The following is a 17490-nucleotide window of genomic DNA, read 5'->3' on the forward strand; positions in this document are numbered from 1 at the left end:
ATATTAAAAAAAAATTTATTTTACCTTAAATATATTATAATATTAATATTAAATAAATAAATAATCAATAAATTTAACTGTAACTTATTTAATTTAAGATTAATAATTTATTTTGTTAAATTTAAGATTAATGATTTCTGTTTCTAATGAACATATGATAATATTCAAAATGGAGTTAATTTTTAACATATAATTGAGTCGTATAAAAAATTAAAAAATATATATTAATTATAAGGAATCGAATCATTTACGCCCACCATTAATGGTGGGGGATGATCTTTCCCAAGTGATGTTTCCCATCTTCTTTCATTGGAATGACCTTCAGTTCTTTCATCATCACCAGTTATCCAAAATCACAAAAGCTTCTGAAGCTTTCTCCATTACACTCTCATTGATTTTCCAACAGAATCAAAATGTTCTCAAGTCTTAAGAAAGTAATCCCCATTTTTATAAACAAACACTATGAAAAATGACATCAATTCTATTTACAGAATATATATACAGTTCTCACCATTTACACCACAATTCTATATGATTTTTGACCACAGATCCATCCCCTGTATCCAGACAATTAAAGAATCACATTTTGATTCCTAGTTGCGGGTTTTACAATTATTTACATATCTGCAGAGAGATTTGCATCCCAGAGAACCTTCAATTACACCCTGCCTGGAACCCATGGCAGAGAACCACATTTTATAGACACTAGCTAAAACATCAAAGTCTCCGCTCTTCATGTTTCTTACTTTTGAGCTTCAGACTGCCTCGATTCCTTTTAAATTATCTCTGGTGACGAATTGATGACGACTATGAATGGCCTGCATGCAATTTATTTAGAAGAAAAAAATTACATTTGAGACTTCTATCATTTCAGTATTTGTGCACAACTGCGCATTGATGAATTGGCAGTTTTACCACATGGAACTCATATCTAAGAGCACATCAACTAAAATGATGAAAGGAGCCAAGAGAACCTTAGATCTCCCTTCTCTGCTTCTCTCCTGATTTGAAAGTAAAAAATAAACAATAGAATACTACTAGATTGGAGTCTGTAGATTCCCAGCAAAAATCTCTCAACAAAACAAAACGCTAGGAAGATGTGGTGAATATTAGATTTGACCCGAAGGCCTAGGTACAAGAATGTCCATGCAAAGTTTATTGCCAAATGAAAACAAGAAGTTGGTAGTCTTATAAGACCACCATTCTCAGGCAGTTCATACTCGTAATACAGATTGAACACCCTCCAACTAACATGCTGACTAGCGTTGGATCAGCCTCCAAGTCACACTTCTACTACAGTCATGTTCACTCATGACTGAAATTTCCGAGTCAATATATTCTAAGCTTATATATACTTATATATATGTTAAAACTTAACAAAACTTCCTTATGTGAGCCTAAGCACAACAAACTTGAAATTTGTAACTTGGCTTGAAGGCCTCCTATTTGGCTAAACAAGTGAATTTTTTTAAAATCCTAAAGACTCATTGTCCCCTTACATCGTTTTTCTTTCTTGTTACACTCTGGCCAGGTTTCCCCTTGCATTTCCAGTCAATTAAGTTATGGTGAAAAATCATAGCCCAAAATTACTCACTCATGAACCACTATGAATGTAACATAGGAGGAAAAGCAGGCATACCTTAACAACTAAAAGATAACTATTTCCAAGGCTGGAGTTGAAGCCCGCAGTAATAATGTTGTCCATCATGCTGCAATACAAGAATCTGAACATATATACAATACAAAAAAGGATCTCAAGCATAAAGATATATACAGCCTAGAAAAGAAAAAGGGCAAACGTCAAAGCAAGATGTGAAAATACCTTCCAACCACTTAACTAGCTGTTTGATCAGAACCACTAGTGAATTGAGGAGAATTAGAAGACAATATAATTTGTGCCTGGCCTGCATCTGGAGTAGCCACCAACAAAGGAAAGGAAAGAAAATTAGTCTTCATAAGGTATAATCCATCGTCAGCATATATGAGCCCCTATGATTAAGGTAACAACTGTAGGTCCAGAGTTGGGGATTATGCAACATTGCTATCAATTGGGTTCAGCATGCATATGTTAATTTCTTTGAGAGCAAAAATCTAAGATGTTAGTGCAATTTGTCTTCATACACTTTTAAAGAGAACCAGAAAAGAAAAAGAAGAGAAGAGAATATTGCCTGAAGGATGTGGTGATTGATTTGGGGGAATGGTAGCTGGGGCTGTTCTGTTGGCAGATCCACCAAACTGTAGAATTTGATGGGGCGCCATTCCATAATTTGGAACAGAGGTATATCCAGGAAAGCCAGGAATAGGTTGAGCAAACTGTCCACGTGTGCTTACCCCAGGATTAACAGTCCCTGGCATGCCATATACCTGAATATATTGCTGAGCCGCATAAGGATTGTAAACACCCTGGAAAAGACCGATAGAAGACATCAGTTTTAGAGGTTAAGAAAAGAAGATAGGTACCGCAAACTGAAAAAATGGTGACCTGTGGATAGACATATTCAGACCCATAAGTTGAATATCTGCAATAAAGAAACCAGATGAATCTATTGAGATAGAAACAAACCAAATGAATCTCTTGAGATACGAGTAGTGAGGCTAAAGATTAATTATAATATCAAAGTTTCTTTATTCAAATGAAAGTGTTCTATAACGCTTGTGCCATGTCTTAAAAGAGTAGCTTAGATAAGTGTATCTAAATTATAGATTGAAAGCATCATAAAGGAACCAGTAGTGAAATTACAAATACAAGGCACACAATTAGGCAAGTGAAAGTAGACATAGTCAGATAGATATTTCTAGCCGCCTCACATGAAAATTTTTGGAGGTTTCTGAGAGTTATATAAGGTTTTTAAATCTCCAATCCTTTTTTGGAGGGTTGGAAAGAAAGCATCAGTAAGAGATGAGATTTTTAGGGGCTTTTGAAAACCTCTAAAATCCTTCAAACCTCAACCCACCAGATTGGTGGATTAAAAGACTATAACATAGAAAACTCTATACTGCCTTCCGAAATCTCTATTTAGCATATGCTCTTTCCGCACAAAGTAAAATCAAACCTCATGATGAGGGGGCGGGCACGGCACCCCTAAGTAGGAGAAGCGAGCGGAACCTTACCTTATTTTATTCTGATTTTTTTTTTATTAAATAGTGTTATAACCTGTTTAAATAGAGGTTTTCGAATATTGATTTTCTAATGTTTTATAAGGTTTTCACTTTCATTTTTGTTCTGAAAGAAAATACTAACTAGGAAATAACGTTTTATGAAATTTTCTTAAGAACCTGCGATTCACCAAATGGAGATAATAGTTTGAAAGACTGTATTACCTTCTAAAATCTCAATTGCCCATCTGTTCTTTTCCAATAAAGGAAAATTAAAAACTCTATCATATCTCCTAAAACATTATCTTTGTTTACTTTATTAAAACTTGCCTTACGTTACCATCATTTTGCCAAACAAACTGTTAGAGAATTGGATATGAAAAGTGGAATACAGAAGCAAATTGCAAATGGGTACTAACCCATAAGAAGGATAGTAAAAGCCAGGTTGATAACCATACGGTAAAGGTTGATGGTAGGCAGGAGTTCTACTGTAGGGAGCCCTAGGGCTAGGGGAGTTGATGCTTCCAAAAGAAGGACCAGGTGATCTCTGATGACCTGAAAATAAAAATCCAAAGAAAAACATATAATCAAATCACATAACAAGAATAATAAAAAAACATGAAAGGGAAAGAAAGAATACCAAAAGGAGGAGCAGGAGGACGGCCAAGGGAAGCTAAATTACAATTAGCACGGCGACCATCTATTACCGGATTAGGATCAGAGCAAGCTCTCCTGGCAGAATCAACATCGCGAAACGTAACAAAACCATAACCTTTAGAACGGCCAGTGTTCTTATCAGAGATAACGACAGCTTCAAGGATGTCACCGTATTGCTCAAAGTGACGTCGTAAAGTATGGCTCTGAGTCTCCCACGCCAACCCTCCCACAAACACCTTTCTATACGTCGTATCCCCAAACGGAAAATTCATCACTCCGATCTCACCCTTCTGATATTCGTCTTGTTATTCTTTTTCTATTCCATTCGAATTGCCTGATCTAAACTGTATCTTTCCATATACAAAATTAATCTAACCTAATCTAATCTAATCTAATCTAATCATATCAAATCAAATCATGATCATGTTGCTTTGCAATCATCGTGGCCGTGATTAAATTTTGAAGAGATTGAGAAGGCGAAGGAGACAAAGAGAGAGAAAGAGAGCAGTTGTTGGCGTTTGGCCGGAATATGTTACAGAGGTGACGTGGAAATAGAGATTTAAAATATAAAAGAAAACAATAATTTAAAAGTTTGTGACTTGGTGCTAATCCAAATAGCCTAACAATCATTGTCCGTCTTATTAATTTTGCTAATCCTTTATACAGTAGTACCAAACTCTATGCTACTATTCTGCTTGCCTGCCTACCTTCGAATTCGATTGATGATTTTTCTTTTTCTTTTTCTTTTTTTTTTTAAATAAATAATTTATATCTTATTATTATTAAAAGAATTCAAAATACATATAGAATTGAAAATATTTACCAAAACATATAATTCTAGACTCTTGCAAGCTTCAAACTTCGTTTATGGCAATAATTGATGAAGCTAAAAGGCTGTGTATTAATCAGAATTTTGGACTTATTTTATATCATTTTTCCCTTTGAAAAAATTCATTATTTTTGCTGAGTTTTAAGTTTCTTTTTAAATCTATAAAACAGCCAGTTTTTGAAATTATAAACATATACTTTTGACTTTTCCGATAATTACTATAGGATGTCTCTTTTTCAATTTATTATTAATAATTAATTTTAAAATATTTTATAGAAAGATGGTAATGGATTAGGTAATTTCGTGTGCTTTGATTGTATTTGATCCTAATCAGACAGTTTGAATAGTATATAATCAGATTTATAAACGGTTTTAGATTTAATTTTCAATATAATTAGAATAGGATTGAAGCACAGATATTGGATTCAAGTATTGTATAATAAAACACATATATTCTTTTGGATTTTATTTTTTATTTAATTAGTAATTTTAAACAAGTATAAAAGTGTTATGAACTTTGATTTTGGGCCAGCCTTCTTGTTGATAGTGAAGATTTAGAGATTGAGGCCCAGTCCATGATTTTAGAAGCAATTAGGATTCGTGCAATCATTACAGCGTCTACAGGCCTCCAAACCAGAGTATGATTCCTTGCATTAAAGCCATTTTGCATTCTGCAGTCTATCATCTCAGGATTTGGCATTTCAATCAGGTGTGGAGTTTGGGGATCTCTTTTAAATCTGGACGATGTCGTTTTATATAAAAACGAAAGAGTAAATTACAAATAATTTATAACGGTTAAAATCTACCTATTGGAATAGTTAGTTATAATCATTTTGATACTTATTGAATCTATATCTAAAAATATTAATTAGACTTTATATTTTCTTATTCATTTAACTCACGCCTTAATCAATTAATTTTAACTTTTCTGTTAGCGGTCTGATCCGGTATTGCTGATGTCTCAAACTTAATACTTGCAAATGTATAAACTGAACGATGGTACGAGCAAGTTCACCACGAGGTCGAAATAAAAAACTGTTAGTATGAAATAAAAAAAATAATATTTAATAAATATAACTTTTGATCCTAATTGGATTATTCCTAGATATATTGACTTGGTATTATTTATATTTCACTTTAAAACTCCTTCTTTTCTTTTATATATATATATAATTTGGAAACAGTTTAAACTCTTATTGTTAATTTATCATAGAAGGTGCAACTTTGTTTGGTTATTTAATAGTGGGCATTGGATTATCATTAGTCTATCATTAATTATGTAAGGATTTTTATCCTCTATTATCACTTGTTCTTCAATGTTATGATTTATGTAGTATTATAATTTTATGTCACATCTAGACACACATTTTAATCAATACTTAATTTAAGAATAAATATTAATTATACGATCACATCTCAATCAATAATACTTAGTTTAGGTATGAATTTTAATTCAAGAAATTAATATTAATAATATGCTAGCCAAATTGACCATATTTTTATCTTGAGGATTTAGTCACGTATTAATCATATGGAGTATTTATTAAAAGAGAAGACAATTGAAAGGAACAACACATTACAGAATTTTGAACTAGTTAGCCACTCACAGGCTAAATTTAGCAATATGTGCATATTTAACACCTTTCCTGGAGGGACATCATTTTCTCAGGCTGCTGGTCAAATCTCTGCTCATGAACATTAGAATCTTCCCCTTGATCCATAGCAGAAATGATTTTCTCAGCAAGTTTCTTGGCATATGACACACAGTATTGTTGTGTTATTGTCCTTCCAAATATACCAAATTTAATTATTAAAAGAAAAAACACATATTTTGCCTCCTGTATTTTTATTTTTGTTAACATTATATATTTTTTAATAATAAATTAGTGCATGTGATACATGCTCAATTAACGAGGATGGCAATAATTTTTTGAGTTTTATATTTTAGCATTTTTATACATTTATCCGCTATACTCTATATTTGATATTAAATCATTATACTTTTATTTTTAGCGATATTACTCCTCCAGATTTTTATTAGCACATATATAATTTATTCTTAATATATTACTAATAATTAAAAAAATAATTATTAAGATTATAAAAAAAGATTTAAATGGACCTTCAACTTTCATTATATATATATGACAAATGTATTTATTTTTTTATAAACATTTTATTGTCATTAGCATTTGTATATTCTATTAATTGATTTATAGTTTGACTAATTCTACAAATATTTTTAATCAAGATAATAAATTAAATTAAATTATAATAACTATATTTACTATTTATGTTATTTTAAATTTTAAATAATAGGCTAATGTTGCCAAAAATTAAAATGTAAAGACTCAATGTCAAAAGTTTAGAATGCAAATGTTTAAAAAAATTCAATAGAAAAAATTTAAAATTTTATTTACTTTCTCATTAACATTAACAGAGTATGTGATACATACACTAATATCCGGTTAAAAAACAACAGAATGTCAATAAAAATAGAAATACAATGACTTAATATAAAAAAATAAAAATATTAAAGAGAATTATTAAAAAAATAATAAAGGTGCAACAGGGTAAATATGCATTTTTCTATTATGAAATCGTCGATGCCACTAAGCATGCCCCTGTGTCACACCGTGGAGCTCAAATCCAAAAAAATTTGTATCCGAGGAAAGGCTGACTAACAATTTTAACTTTGAAGGAAATAAAGCAAGTTAGGCCGCACGTGGATAAAGTTTGGGGATAAAATAAAATTCACGTGACATTTGCACCAATTCAGAAAAGGATTGCATGTGGTGATCGGATTAGGTACCTAATCTAAATTAGAAATAGAAGATGCTCCACAGGTTCCATTTCAGGTTAGCCTGGAATATATTGATCTCTGATTCAGGTTCTATTTCTTTTGAGGAGTGGCTGTTGAAGTCTATTATTTTCTGGCTCTCTTTCTTTTTCTTGACTAGCTTCCATGGTGTGAGGGGTGTTATTGCTTTTGCTAATTGGCTTCAATCTTCTTTTGTTGCTTCTGCGATTTTTTCTTCTTCTTCTTCTTCTTTTTTATAACACATTTTCAATTTAAAAAAGAAAGTCTTTCTTTCCCTAAATCCCAAATCTTTGTAGTTTAAGTCATATATCATCCTTTTATTCTTATTTTTATAAATACAAATTATATTATTAATTCATAAACTTAACGACATTAATTAAAATACTATTTTTTTTATTTAAAAATTAACTTAAGAATCTATGATACCAACAATAACTAATTACATTTAATTGAACATAAAAAAATTTAAAATTTAAAAATATGTAAGTTCAAAAGCTTAATTGTTTTTATATTTTTTTAATGCAGAATGATTTTATTGCTTAACGGTCTTTCTGGTACTCTTTCTACTTCTATATTAATACATATGTTAATACAAAAATAAATTTAAAATAAATAATTAAAAATTATTTTCGGTATAGAATACTCCTGTCGGAAAAAAGATTTCAACCCTTTTTTTATTTTGAAAAATGATTTTTTTTTTTTTGTTTTGCCAATTCCTTCATGGTCTCAATTTAAATAAAAATTTAAATTAGAACTTTTCAAATTTATTTCTGTAACTAGAGAAAAAGTAGCTAATAAAGATTATGTGATATTACAATTAAAATTGGGTGTTACAACTGACAACTTACAAGTAATAATGATAAATGGCTTTTGACTTGTTAAGATAGATAGTACTTAATTTGCAAGCTTTCACACATGAATCACAATTCACAAATAGTTCTAGTTCTTATCGGATTGTCTTTTCCTTAATCACTCGAAGAGAACAGCTCAATTAGCACTCCAAATGCATGCAACTTTTCTAAATTGAATCCATAAATGCACAAATTTACTATTAAAGTATGTATGTAGAAGGGAGTCTAGTTCCTTCAATTGAGCTTTACAAATAAATAAATGAAATTTAATTAATGTATTGTTTAAAATTAGATGAGAAAGTTTTGAGTGTGATTAATGTTGTAAAGATAGATTATTCCTGCATGCGGAAAAAGTATAAATGGAATTTGATAGTTAGAAATGAATTAAATGATGTTAGCTGATTGGGTGTTCAAAGGCCATGTCATAAAGAACAAAGCATTTACTTCTGCCCTGGACCATACATATATATATATATATATATATATATATATCCAAATCTTCCATTTCCCCAACGGTAGTCATTAATTTTGCAAAGTATGCATACGTTTTATTTAAGTGATAGTGATAGGATTAAATGAATCATTAATATTATTTTTAGCCTCTGTGTGTAAAACAAAAACAAATTGAGATATCAACACGTACGTACAAGAAAAAACAGAAAAGTCAGTAGTATTATTAAAAAAATTTGATTTCAAAAAATTTTGAAAAAAATTTCAAAAAAAATTCTTATATCTTTTTAAAAAAAAATTTGACCTAACTAACACTAAAATCAAAATATTTACATCTAATTTTAGATTTGGTCTATTCTTTTAATTTTTACTTAAATAGTCAATTTAGTTAATTGATTGTAATAACGTGACAAATAATGTGTCATTATTCAACTTACACATCACTGTCCATATATATTTACATATTGTTCTCCCCTTCTTCCTTACCGCGGCAAATCCGCAGCAATAACGGAAGCGGCAGAAATCAATGGATCGGTGCGGGCCGCGAGAGCGGTACCAAATTGAGACAAACTCTGAAAAACTAAATCACAAGCTTCTGATAAAAAACGAGCAGTTGCTCACGGTAAAACTTAATATGGGTTCGATGTACTTTTATCTTCAACGAATAGTCCTCTGACCGCGTGCCTGTTGAAGAATGAGCCGGCGACTCAAGCTCAAGCTTTTACTTTTCTAGTTCGAGATCAATGTCTTGGGGCTAACGAGACTCAAAATCTCATGGTAAAGAGCGTGGAGGTTCGACACACGAGTTACCATGGTCAGATTACGGATGAACAAGAAAGTAAGTGATAAGTGAAAATCATAAATTAAAAAGAAAAATGATGGATGAAATCATTTCTTTTTTCACTTTCGTCATGATTTTATGCATTATTTTGAGAGACAAACAATATTAATAAACTAAAAAGAAGTTAGTATCTAGGTTAAGAGGGTATTATCCGATTTTGACCGAGATTTTAATTTAACTATAATTGCAATTAATTAGTCAAATCGGACCATTTAAATAAAGATTTAAATAATGAACCAAATTTAGAAAAAGAAACAAATACTTCAATTTTTTTATATCATTAGACCTTCTTTTTTTTTCATTTTGACCTCCTAAATTTCAAAATCTTCACAATATTTTCTATATACCTAAAACTTTTTTTTTTTCACTTGAGCCCCCAATTTTTCAAAATATATATAGGGAAACGTTGTATATGTGTCCTTAACATTTGGTATGAGATACACACTTCCTCTTAAAACTATTTTTAAATGCAATTAAGTCCTTAAATTAACAAAAACTAACTCCGATATTTTACTGATGACGTGACAAAAAATGGATCCCAAACCTCTCTTTCATAGTTTATATATCCAAAAAAAAAATGAAAAAGAAAAAGGAATGCAACATATCAATCTCAGTGAAATAATTAACTAACATTCTCAAAAATTCCCGGACCTCTCTTTCATAATTTATATAATTCCCTTTATATTTCTCTTCATTAGAAGATATTTCCTATTCATTATCTACTATTTATTATTGGGTGATTATTAATTTATTATCTCCTTGTAAATGTTCATGTATGCATTCTATGTATTTTATTAATAGGTCCAATTACAAATTAAATTATGAATTTTATACTTTTAAATAATTTTGGTCAATTATTTTAAAAAAAGTCGGTTATACTTATTAAAAAAATAATTATTATAAATTAGTAAAATTCTCATATATGCGTATTCTATCACATATTTTACATCTAAATGTAATATATTTTTTATTGACTTACAAATTTTTATGTTACTAACCAGAATTGACTTGCTAAGTCATTTTTCTCATTGTAAAATTTCAAAAATTATTATCAAAAAATATTTTTAAAAATAAATTGAAAGCATAGATATTTATGTTAAAATTTTTAAATAAAATTATTAAAAAGTGTAAAATTCAGGATTTAATTAGTAATTGGACCTTATTAATACAATGAATAAGAATACCATAAAATTAAAATTTTAAGAAATTTGAGAAAATTAATACACTCATTTGAGAAATTAGTATTTGCATGTAATTCATACATTATAAATTCTAAATCACATATATACAATATAATAATTTTTTGAAAAAATAAATAATTTTATTAGTTGGATTTTTAGACGACGTGTGAATCACATGCTTGTATTGAAGAGTGAAAGCTAAGTGATGAATACAACAGTCACAATCGGATTTAGGATTCCACGTAATGTGAAATTAAATAAACTTAAAGTTGAAAAGTATAGGTGGTTGGTAAATAGTACTAAGACTAATTAAGAATGACATTTTCCAGTAGTCAGGAAATTCAATAAACCATATATTAAAGCGCATCTTAAATTCCATTTTTAGAGTCCAACATATATAAATTCCACTTTTGTGTATAACAATGATGTCGCAATATTTTATCTTTCTGATATAAAATATCACTAATTCAAAATAAAAATATGATTTATATGTATATTGTGTTTGTATAAGATTTTGAATTCTAACACAAAATAATTAAAATGGTATCAATTTTTTAATATTTAATATTAATTTATAATATTTTAAAAAATAATAGCAAACTAATTATTTTTAAATATCATTCTTAAATTTTAAAATTTTATTAGTACAATGATATAAAAATTATTTTAAAAATATTTATTAATTAATTTTAATATTATATAAATTAATACTATTAATATAATTAAGACTACCATTTTTAGGATTATAAATTTATTATATAATTAAAAGTTAACTTTTATTGAATATAATATTAAAAATATATTTTAAGATGTTATTTTTAGAATTAAAATTATTATCTAATTAGAAAATTAATTTATTAATTAATATAATATTAAAATATAATTAGTATTATTATTTAATTAGAAAACTATTTAATAGTTAAATATAATATTAAAATATAATTAGTATGTTATTTCTTAGAATTAGAGTTAGTGTTTAATTAGGAATGTAATTTATTAATTAATATATTAATAAAAAAATTATAAAATTATATATAAACTTGAATCTCATGTGTCAAAAATAAATATACATATCAAATAAAAATTTCATATGTTAAAAATCAAGCACATTTGTCAAAAAAAATTTAAAATCTTAAGAAATTAATATATATGTGTATATATAAAATCCATTTATAACTTGTCATTGCTTGTGTGTGTATAAGAGTATGTGTGCACGTCAATGTTTGTGCACTTGCAAAAATGGAGTTGCATTTTGTATTTTATATGTTCTATTAAAAATTATGATTACAAAAATTGATAAAAGCTTGAAGTGTTAAAATATTCAATAGAGTTATATATTTTATTTACTCTAAATTTATTCTATCTTAATAATATAAAAGAATTTTAAAATTTTTACTATTTATGAAGAGTGTTACATATATATATAGAAAGTAAACATCCTCTATTAATAACTCTTTTTGCGAAACTAAAAATGTATTTAAAATAATAATAGTTTATGTGTCGACTCATATCACATATTTCTTAAAATAATTTTAAGAATATAAATTTTATATCAATTCGATATATGTGTATAAGTAAGTTTTTGAAACGCACTAAAAAAAGATAATAAATGTTATATCACATTTCACGTGGTGCGGGATAAGAAATTGGCGTACGAATGAATCTCACAGAAATAATAAGTTTCAAACTAGAGACTTAAAAGTTCTAAAAAGGAGAAGTACAAAATAAATATATTGCTATTAGAATTGATGAGAAATTAATAAGAAGCCATAGAAACAAGTATTTACATGTTTGATAAGGAATGACACAATTGTAAGTAAACTAGGAATAAAATGATTATATCTACACCATTTCATGCTTGTAAACCCTAGAGATCATCCGGAAACCTTCATAAGTTAATTCAAACTTTCGTTTACGACTGCGTCGAAGATGCATCATCAACATTTTCACTATCATGGTAGTCGGTAAGGTTTTTATCGATCAAACTAGTTGCACATTTTCAAAAAGGATATATATATATATTTATTTATTTATTTATGATGCGTATATTATTTTTATTTTAAATGAATAAAGTCTTGTCTTAGCGACATAGAGGAAGAAGATGATAAATGTACGTAGGTATTAATATTAATTGAGCTGTTATTGTAGGAACTGCTATCTCCATCTCTACATCATTCAATGTCTGAATTAAATTAGCTTGAAAATAGGAAGAGCCCATCCCCTGCTTAAATAGCTTAGCTCCCTTATTTATTGCTTTTTATGTAATTAGGCACCCTAATTTATCTTCTTTTATGATTATTTTTTAATAAGCCAATTGAATTGGATTAATACAGAAAGTTGCAAACTCTACATGACAGGATGGTATGCATATTTCAACTCCAACAATGTTTCGAATTCGAATTCGAGTTTCTCTCTTTTTATCTGTAATTCAAAAGAAAAATAATTAATGAAGAAAAAGGATAGAATTAGGCAGGCAATTGATTATTGATTCAGGAAACTCTTCCATCTAGTTTTCATGGATCCATACTCACATGTGATGATGCATTCTTGAATTTATTAGGTATAGCAACAATTGATTGGTGTTGCTAGTGCAATGGGAATTATAAAGGTTCAAATACAATGTGTTCCCTCAAATTTGGCCCACTGTACTAATTTGTCCTTGTTTTTATGTGATTTTCTATTTTTTTTCTTTTTTGTAAGAAAACAAATGAATTAAATTGTGAAAAATAACTACAAAATATCATATGTGACTCTTAATAAAAAGTATAAAATAATTATGAAATAAGCATTTTAAAATTGTACAAAAACTTATTGCAAGTGATACAAAAGTGTTATATGATTGATGTCCGTCCAACTGATAACTATCGAAATCTATTATATTGATTTATAAGTATAAATAAATTTATTTCTAAGGATATCTGTGTTTTTAGTATTAAAAATAAAATTAATTACTATAAATCTTTTATATTTTTTTCTATTATATTAATTAGATGCAATACTCGTGCAATGTACGAGTTAATTCATTATTAAATTTTGATAATATCAATTAATATTAAAACTTTTTAATAATAATAATAATAATAATTATGTCCCTCAAGGTTTTATTTAATATTACTCTTTAATAAGATTACATTAACTAATATTTTAATACTATAAATTTTAATAATATGATCAATTTTCTTTCATCTCCACGTCCTCTAAAATTTTTAGATCACAAATAAATATTATTTTTTTATTATTGTGAAAGAAATAGGAACTGCACATGACTTACGGACAAGATTGCAGACCGTATACTCGTCTGAGGGGTTTTACTTAAAAAAAGGAGTCAAATTATTGTCATCTTCTAAAGAAAGATATTATTATTATTATTATTATTAAGTGAATTATTAATCTATATAGCATTATTGATGTATAGTTAAACTATATACCAAAACTCATTGATATCAAGAATTAAAAGTTATTGAATATGAAATTAAACATGCTACTCTTAAAAAAAAAAAAAAATAGCAGACAAAATACTTCTATAAAAAGGAATTTGTGTTATTAGATAGAGAAAAAAAATGAATGAATGATTCCTGACTATTCCAAAATTATATGTATGATCAAGGTTTTAATATGTCTCTTTCTAATTTTTTTTTTTTTGCATGAAAAATATCGGTTCTATTTGTCCGTCAAAAGTTCCTATGAAATCGGATAAAATTGACAGCTAATATTATTGTTTGGTTGAAATTTATTAAAATATTATAAATTAATATTAAATATTAAAATTTTTATTAAATTATATCTATAAACTTAATTTTATAATCGAAATAATAATAACGGCCGTACAATCCACATGCAAATGACAGATAAAATTTTAGTTTGACATGTGTACTTGCTTTTGACACATGAGATTCAAATTTATGTATAATTTTATAATTTCTTTCTATTAATTTATTAATTTATAAGTTATATTTCTAGTTAAACATTAACTCTAATCATAAAAAATGGCATATTAATTATATTATAATATTATATTAACTCATAAATAGTTTTCTAATAAGATAATGATACTAATTTTATTCTAAGGGATAACATATTAATTATATTTTAATATTACATAAACTAATATATTAATTTTGTAATTAGATAATAATTCTAATTTTAAAAAATAATATCGTAAATTATATTTTTATTATTATATTTAATAATAAATTATTTTTCTAATTGTATAAAAAATTTAATCCGAAAATAGTAATATCAATTATATTGATATATATAAAATATTAAAATTAATTAATAAATAATTTTTATATTATTACATTAATAAAATTTTAAAATTTTTCAAATTAAATATTTAAAAATAGTTATTTTACTATTATTTTTTAAAATTTTAATCAATACTAAAAATAAATTTTTATTAAATTGTATCTATTAATTTAATTTTATAATTAAAATAATAATGATCATGCTACGCATCAGTAAACGACTAGTTTTATATAAATTTGAATATGTAAAATTTTTAAATTAATTTCACTTCGTTCAAAGAATTTACAAATAAATTCTATAAAATTTTATGGATGTTTAGCAAACACAATTAAAAGTATGCAGAAAATTAGAATAATTTAGTCATAGTATTTATACATTTAAAATTTAAGAGAAGATAAGACTACCTAATCTAAAAGCACAAAATAAAATAAAATGTCATAGTGCAAATCATTCTAAAAAAGTTCATGAAGAAGAGTTAAAAGTAATAATTTGTGCTTTCATGGTACCGTTATTTAGCCAATTTTATTGTTACTTTCCAAAATTTGCTCTTTGATGCCAAACAAAACATGAGATAAGCAAGATAATTAATAATTATAGGCTTGATTATTGACTTAAGTAGAGTTTGTACGCATCAGAAAAACTTTTACAGAAAATGGAATCTTACTTTATTGTATTGCTCCTTGAGTATAATTTCTATAATAGAAAATATTTTAAGAAATATTTTAATATAAAAAGTAAAATATTTTATTTAAATTTAATAAATTCTTTATATTTTATTATTTATCTTACTTTTATTTCTATAAACATTAATAGTTTTAATTTTTTTTATTAAATTTTTACCAATAGATAAATAAAAATTATAAATATCAATTAAATCAAAAGTATAGAAATTTGTAGTGCATTTATTAAATATATAGTATAGAGTGAAGTTTGGCTCTCTACATATAGAAAACTAAATTGACTCTCTATTTTATATTTAAAAAATAAAGAATACATTAGAGTATCATTTTATTATACGACTCCTTAAATAAAAAAATTGATATATAGAAATAGTGCATTGGAAATACTCTTTTAATTCATATACATTTCTAGAATAGAGATTTTTTCAATGTAGCTTAACGGTTAGTTTTATATATATATTAATTTTCTTTTATATTACATTTAAAGTGCCTCTTCAAAATTAGAGTAGAAAAATTACTTTTTGTATAATTTGACCTTAATGTCTAACAAAATATTAAATTACTTGATCTAACCTTTTTATTTTTAATATTTTGACAATTTGAACCTGGTGCTCGAAGACTAAAATAAAATAATTTAAATATTATAAAATAGCTAATATTTGAAACTGATATTATTAGTTTGATACAATATTAACACTATTTTAAATTAATAAAATAATTTTATCTTGAAAGTGACGACTTGGTAAAGCTTTGACCATATGTTATTGTGCATCTTTACAAGTTTATCCTATAGTCACATGCAACAAATTAAATATATATATATATATATATTTGTAAAATATATAGTCATATATAGCCAACGAGAGGCATGCATGAGAATAAATACAATTATATATAAGATACTCTTTCATATAGTTTTAATTATATATAAATATATATATATATATATATATATATATATATATATATATATATATATAGAGAGAGAGAGAGAGAGAGAGAGAGAGAGAGAGAGATCAGTGCCAGGCATTTCATATTTTTCTAATGTTTCCAAACAATTCATATGTTCAAATTATATGTATAAGATATGTTATTTTAACTTCTTATTTAAGGGTTAGTTAAGCAAGAAATTAAATAATTAAGATTAAATAGCTTATTACATCAAGTGAGATGCTTGGTCCCAATAGAATAATAAAAAATGCGTACCCACTACTCTATATATTTGGTTAACTATTAAAATAAAAAGATTACTAGTAAACATTATATTTGAATACTTTAACAATTAAAATGTGATATGGGCTTCTTTGGAAACTACTAAAATGTGATATGATTAGGTAGCTAGGAACTATATAAATATATTACCCTAATACGACAACTCAGTACTTTAAAAAAAAAAAAAAACAAAAAACATATACATACATACATACATACACGATCAAACAATTACTTGGTCTCCTCCTAAATATAAAAAGGATGACAGAAATCATAATAAATATATAAAGTTTGAAGGACATCGGTACACAACTGTATAACCTTTTACTCGGTCCCCATTCAGAAAAGAATGGAACGATTGCACATCTTTGTGAAAACTTTTAATTGGGAATGGTCTATTGGAACCATCTCAGGGGGAATGAAATATCGACAAAGGGAAGTTTCTCTGCTTCTGGAATTCAAGCCTTAATCAATGTTTAAAATGCAGGCCGGGTTAGATTCCGTCCAAGTTTAGTCGGGTTTAAATTTTCTTAGTTTTGGCTCAAGTCTTGCCTTATTCGTTCTGGGTTGGTCAAACTTATTGTAATGGACCACAAAGAAATAACATATTGAAGTCCGCCGAAA

General features: G+C 26.8%; 1 protein-coding gene across 3 annotated transcripts; it reads right to left on the reverse strand.

The window, feature by feature from the left end:
- Nucleotides 1–426: 426 nt before the first annotated feature.
- On the reverse strand, nt 427–4363 carry LOC8275694 (RNA-binding protein 24-A). Of its 3 annotated transcripts, none has more exons than XM_048374495.1 (7): nt 3737–4363; nt 3555–3651; nt 2483–2519; nt 2169–2403; nt 1823–1910; nt 1640–1724; nt 427–818 (listed from the first exon to the last, which is right to left on the reverse strand). In XM_048374495.1, the coding sequence occupies exons 1-5, from the start codon at nt 4023–4025 to the stop codon at nt 1834–1836; spliced, it is 735 nt and encodes a 244-aa protein (XP_048230452.1). In that variant the 5' UTR covers nt 4026–4363; the 3' UTR covers nt 427–818; nt 1640–1724; nt 1823–1833. The 3 variants fall into 3 exon arrangements, with proteins under 3 accessions (XP_048230452.1, XP_048230451.1, XP_048230450.1); XM_048374494.1 differs by having other exon boundaries at nt 1640–1709; nt 3516–3651; nt 3737–4353; XM_048374493.1 differs by having other exon boundaries at nt 3516–3651; nt 3737–4351.
- Nucleotides 4364–17490: the final 13127 nt, after the last annotated feature.

Source organism: Ricinus communis, chromosome 5, assembly GCF_019578655.1.
Source record: "Ricinus communis isolate WT05 ecotype wild-type chromosome 5, ASM1957865v1, whole genome shotgun sequence".
Taxonomy (NCBI): domain Eukaryota; kingdom Viridiplantae; phylum Streptophyta; class Magnoliopsida; order Malpighiales; family Euphorbiaceae; genus Ricinus; species Ricinus communis.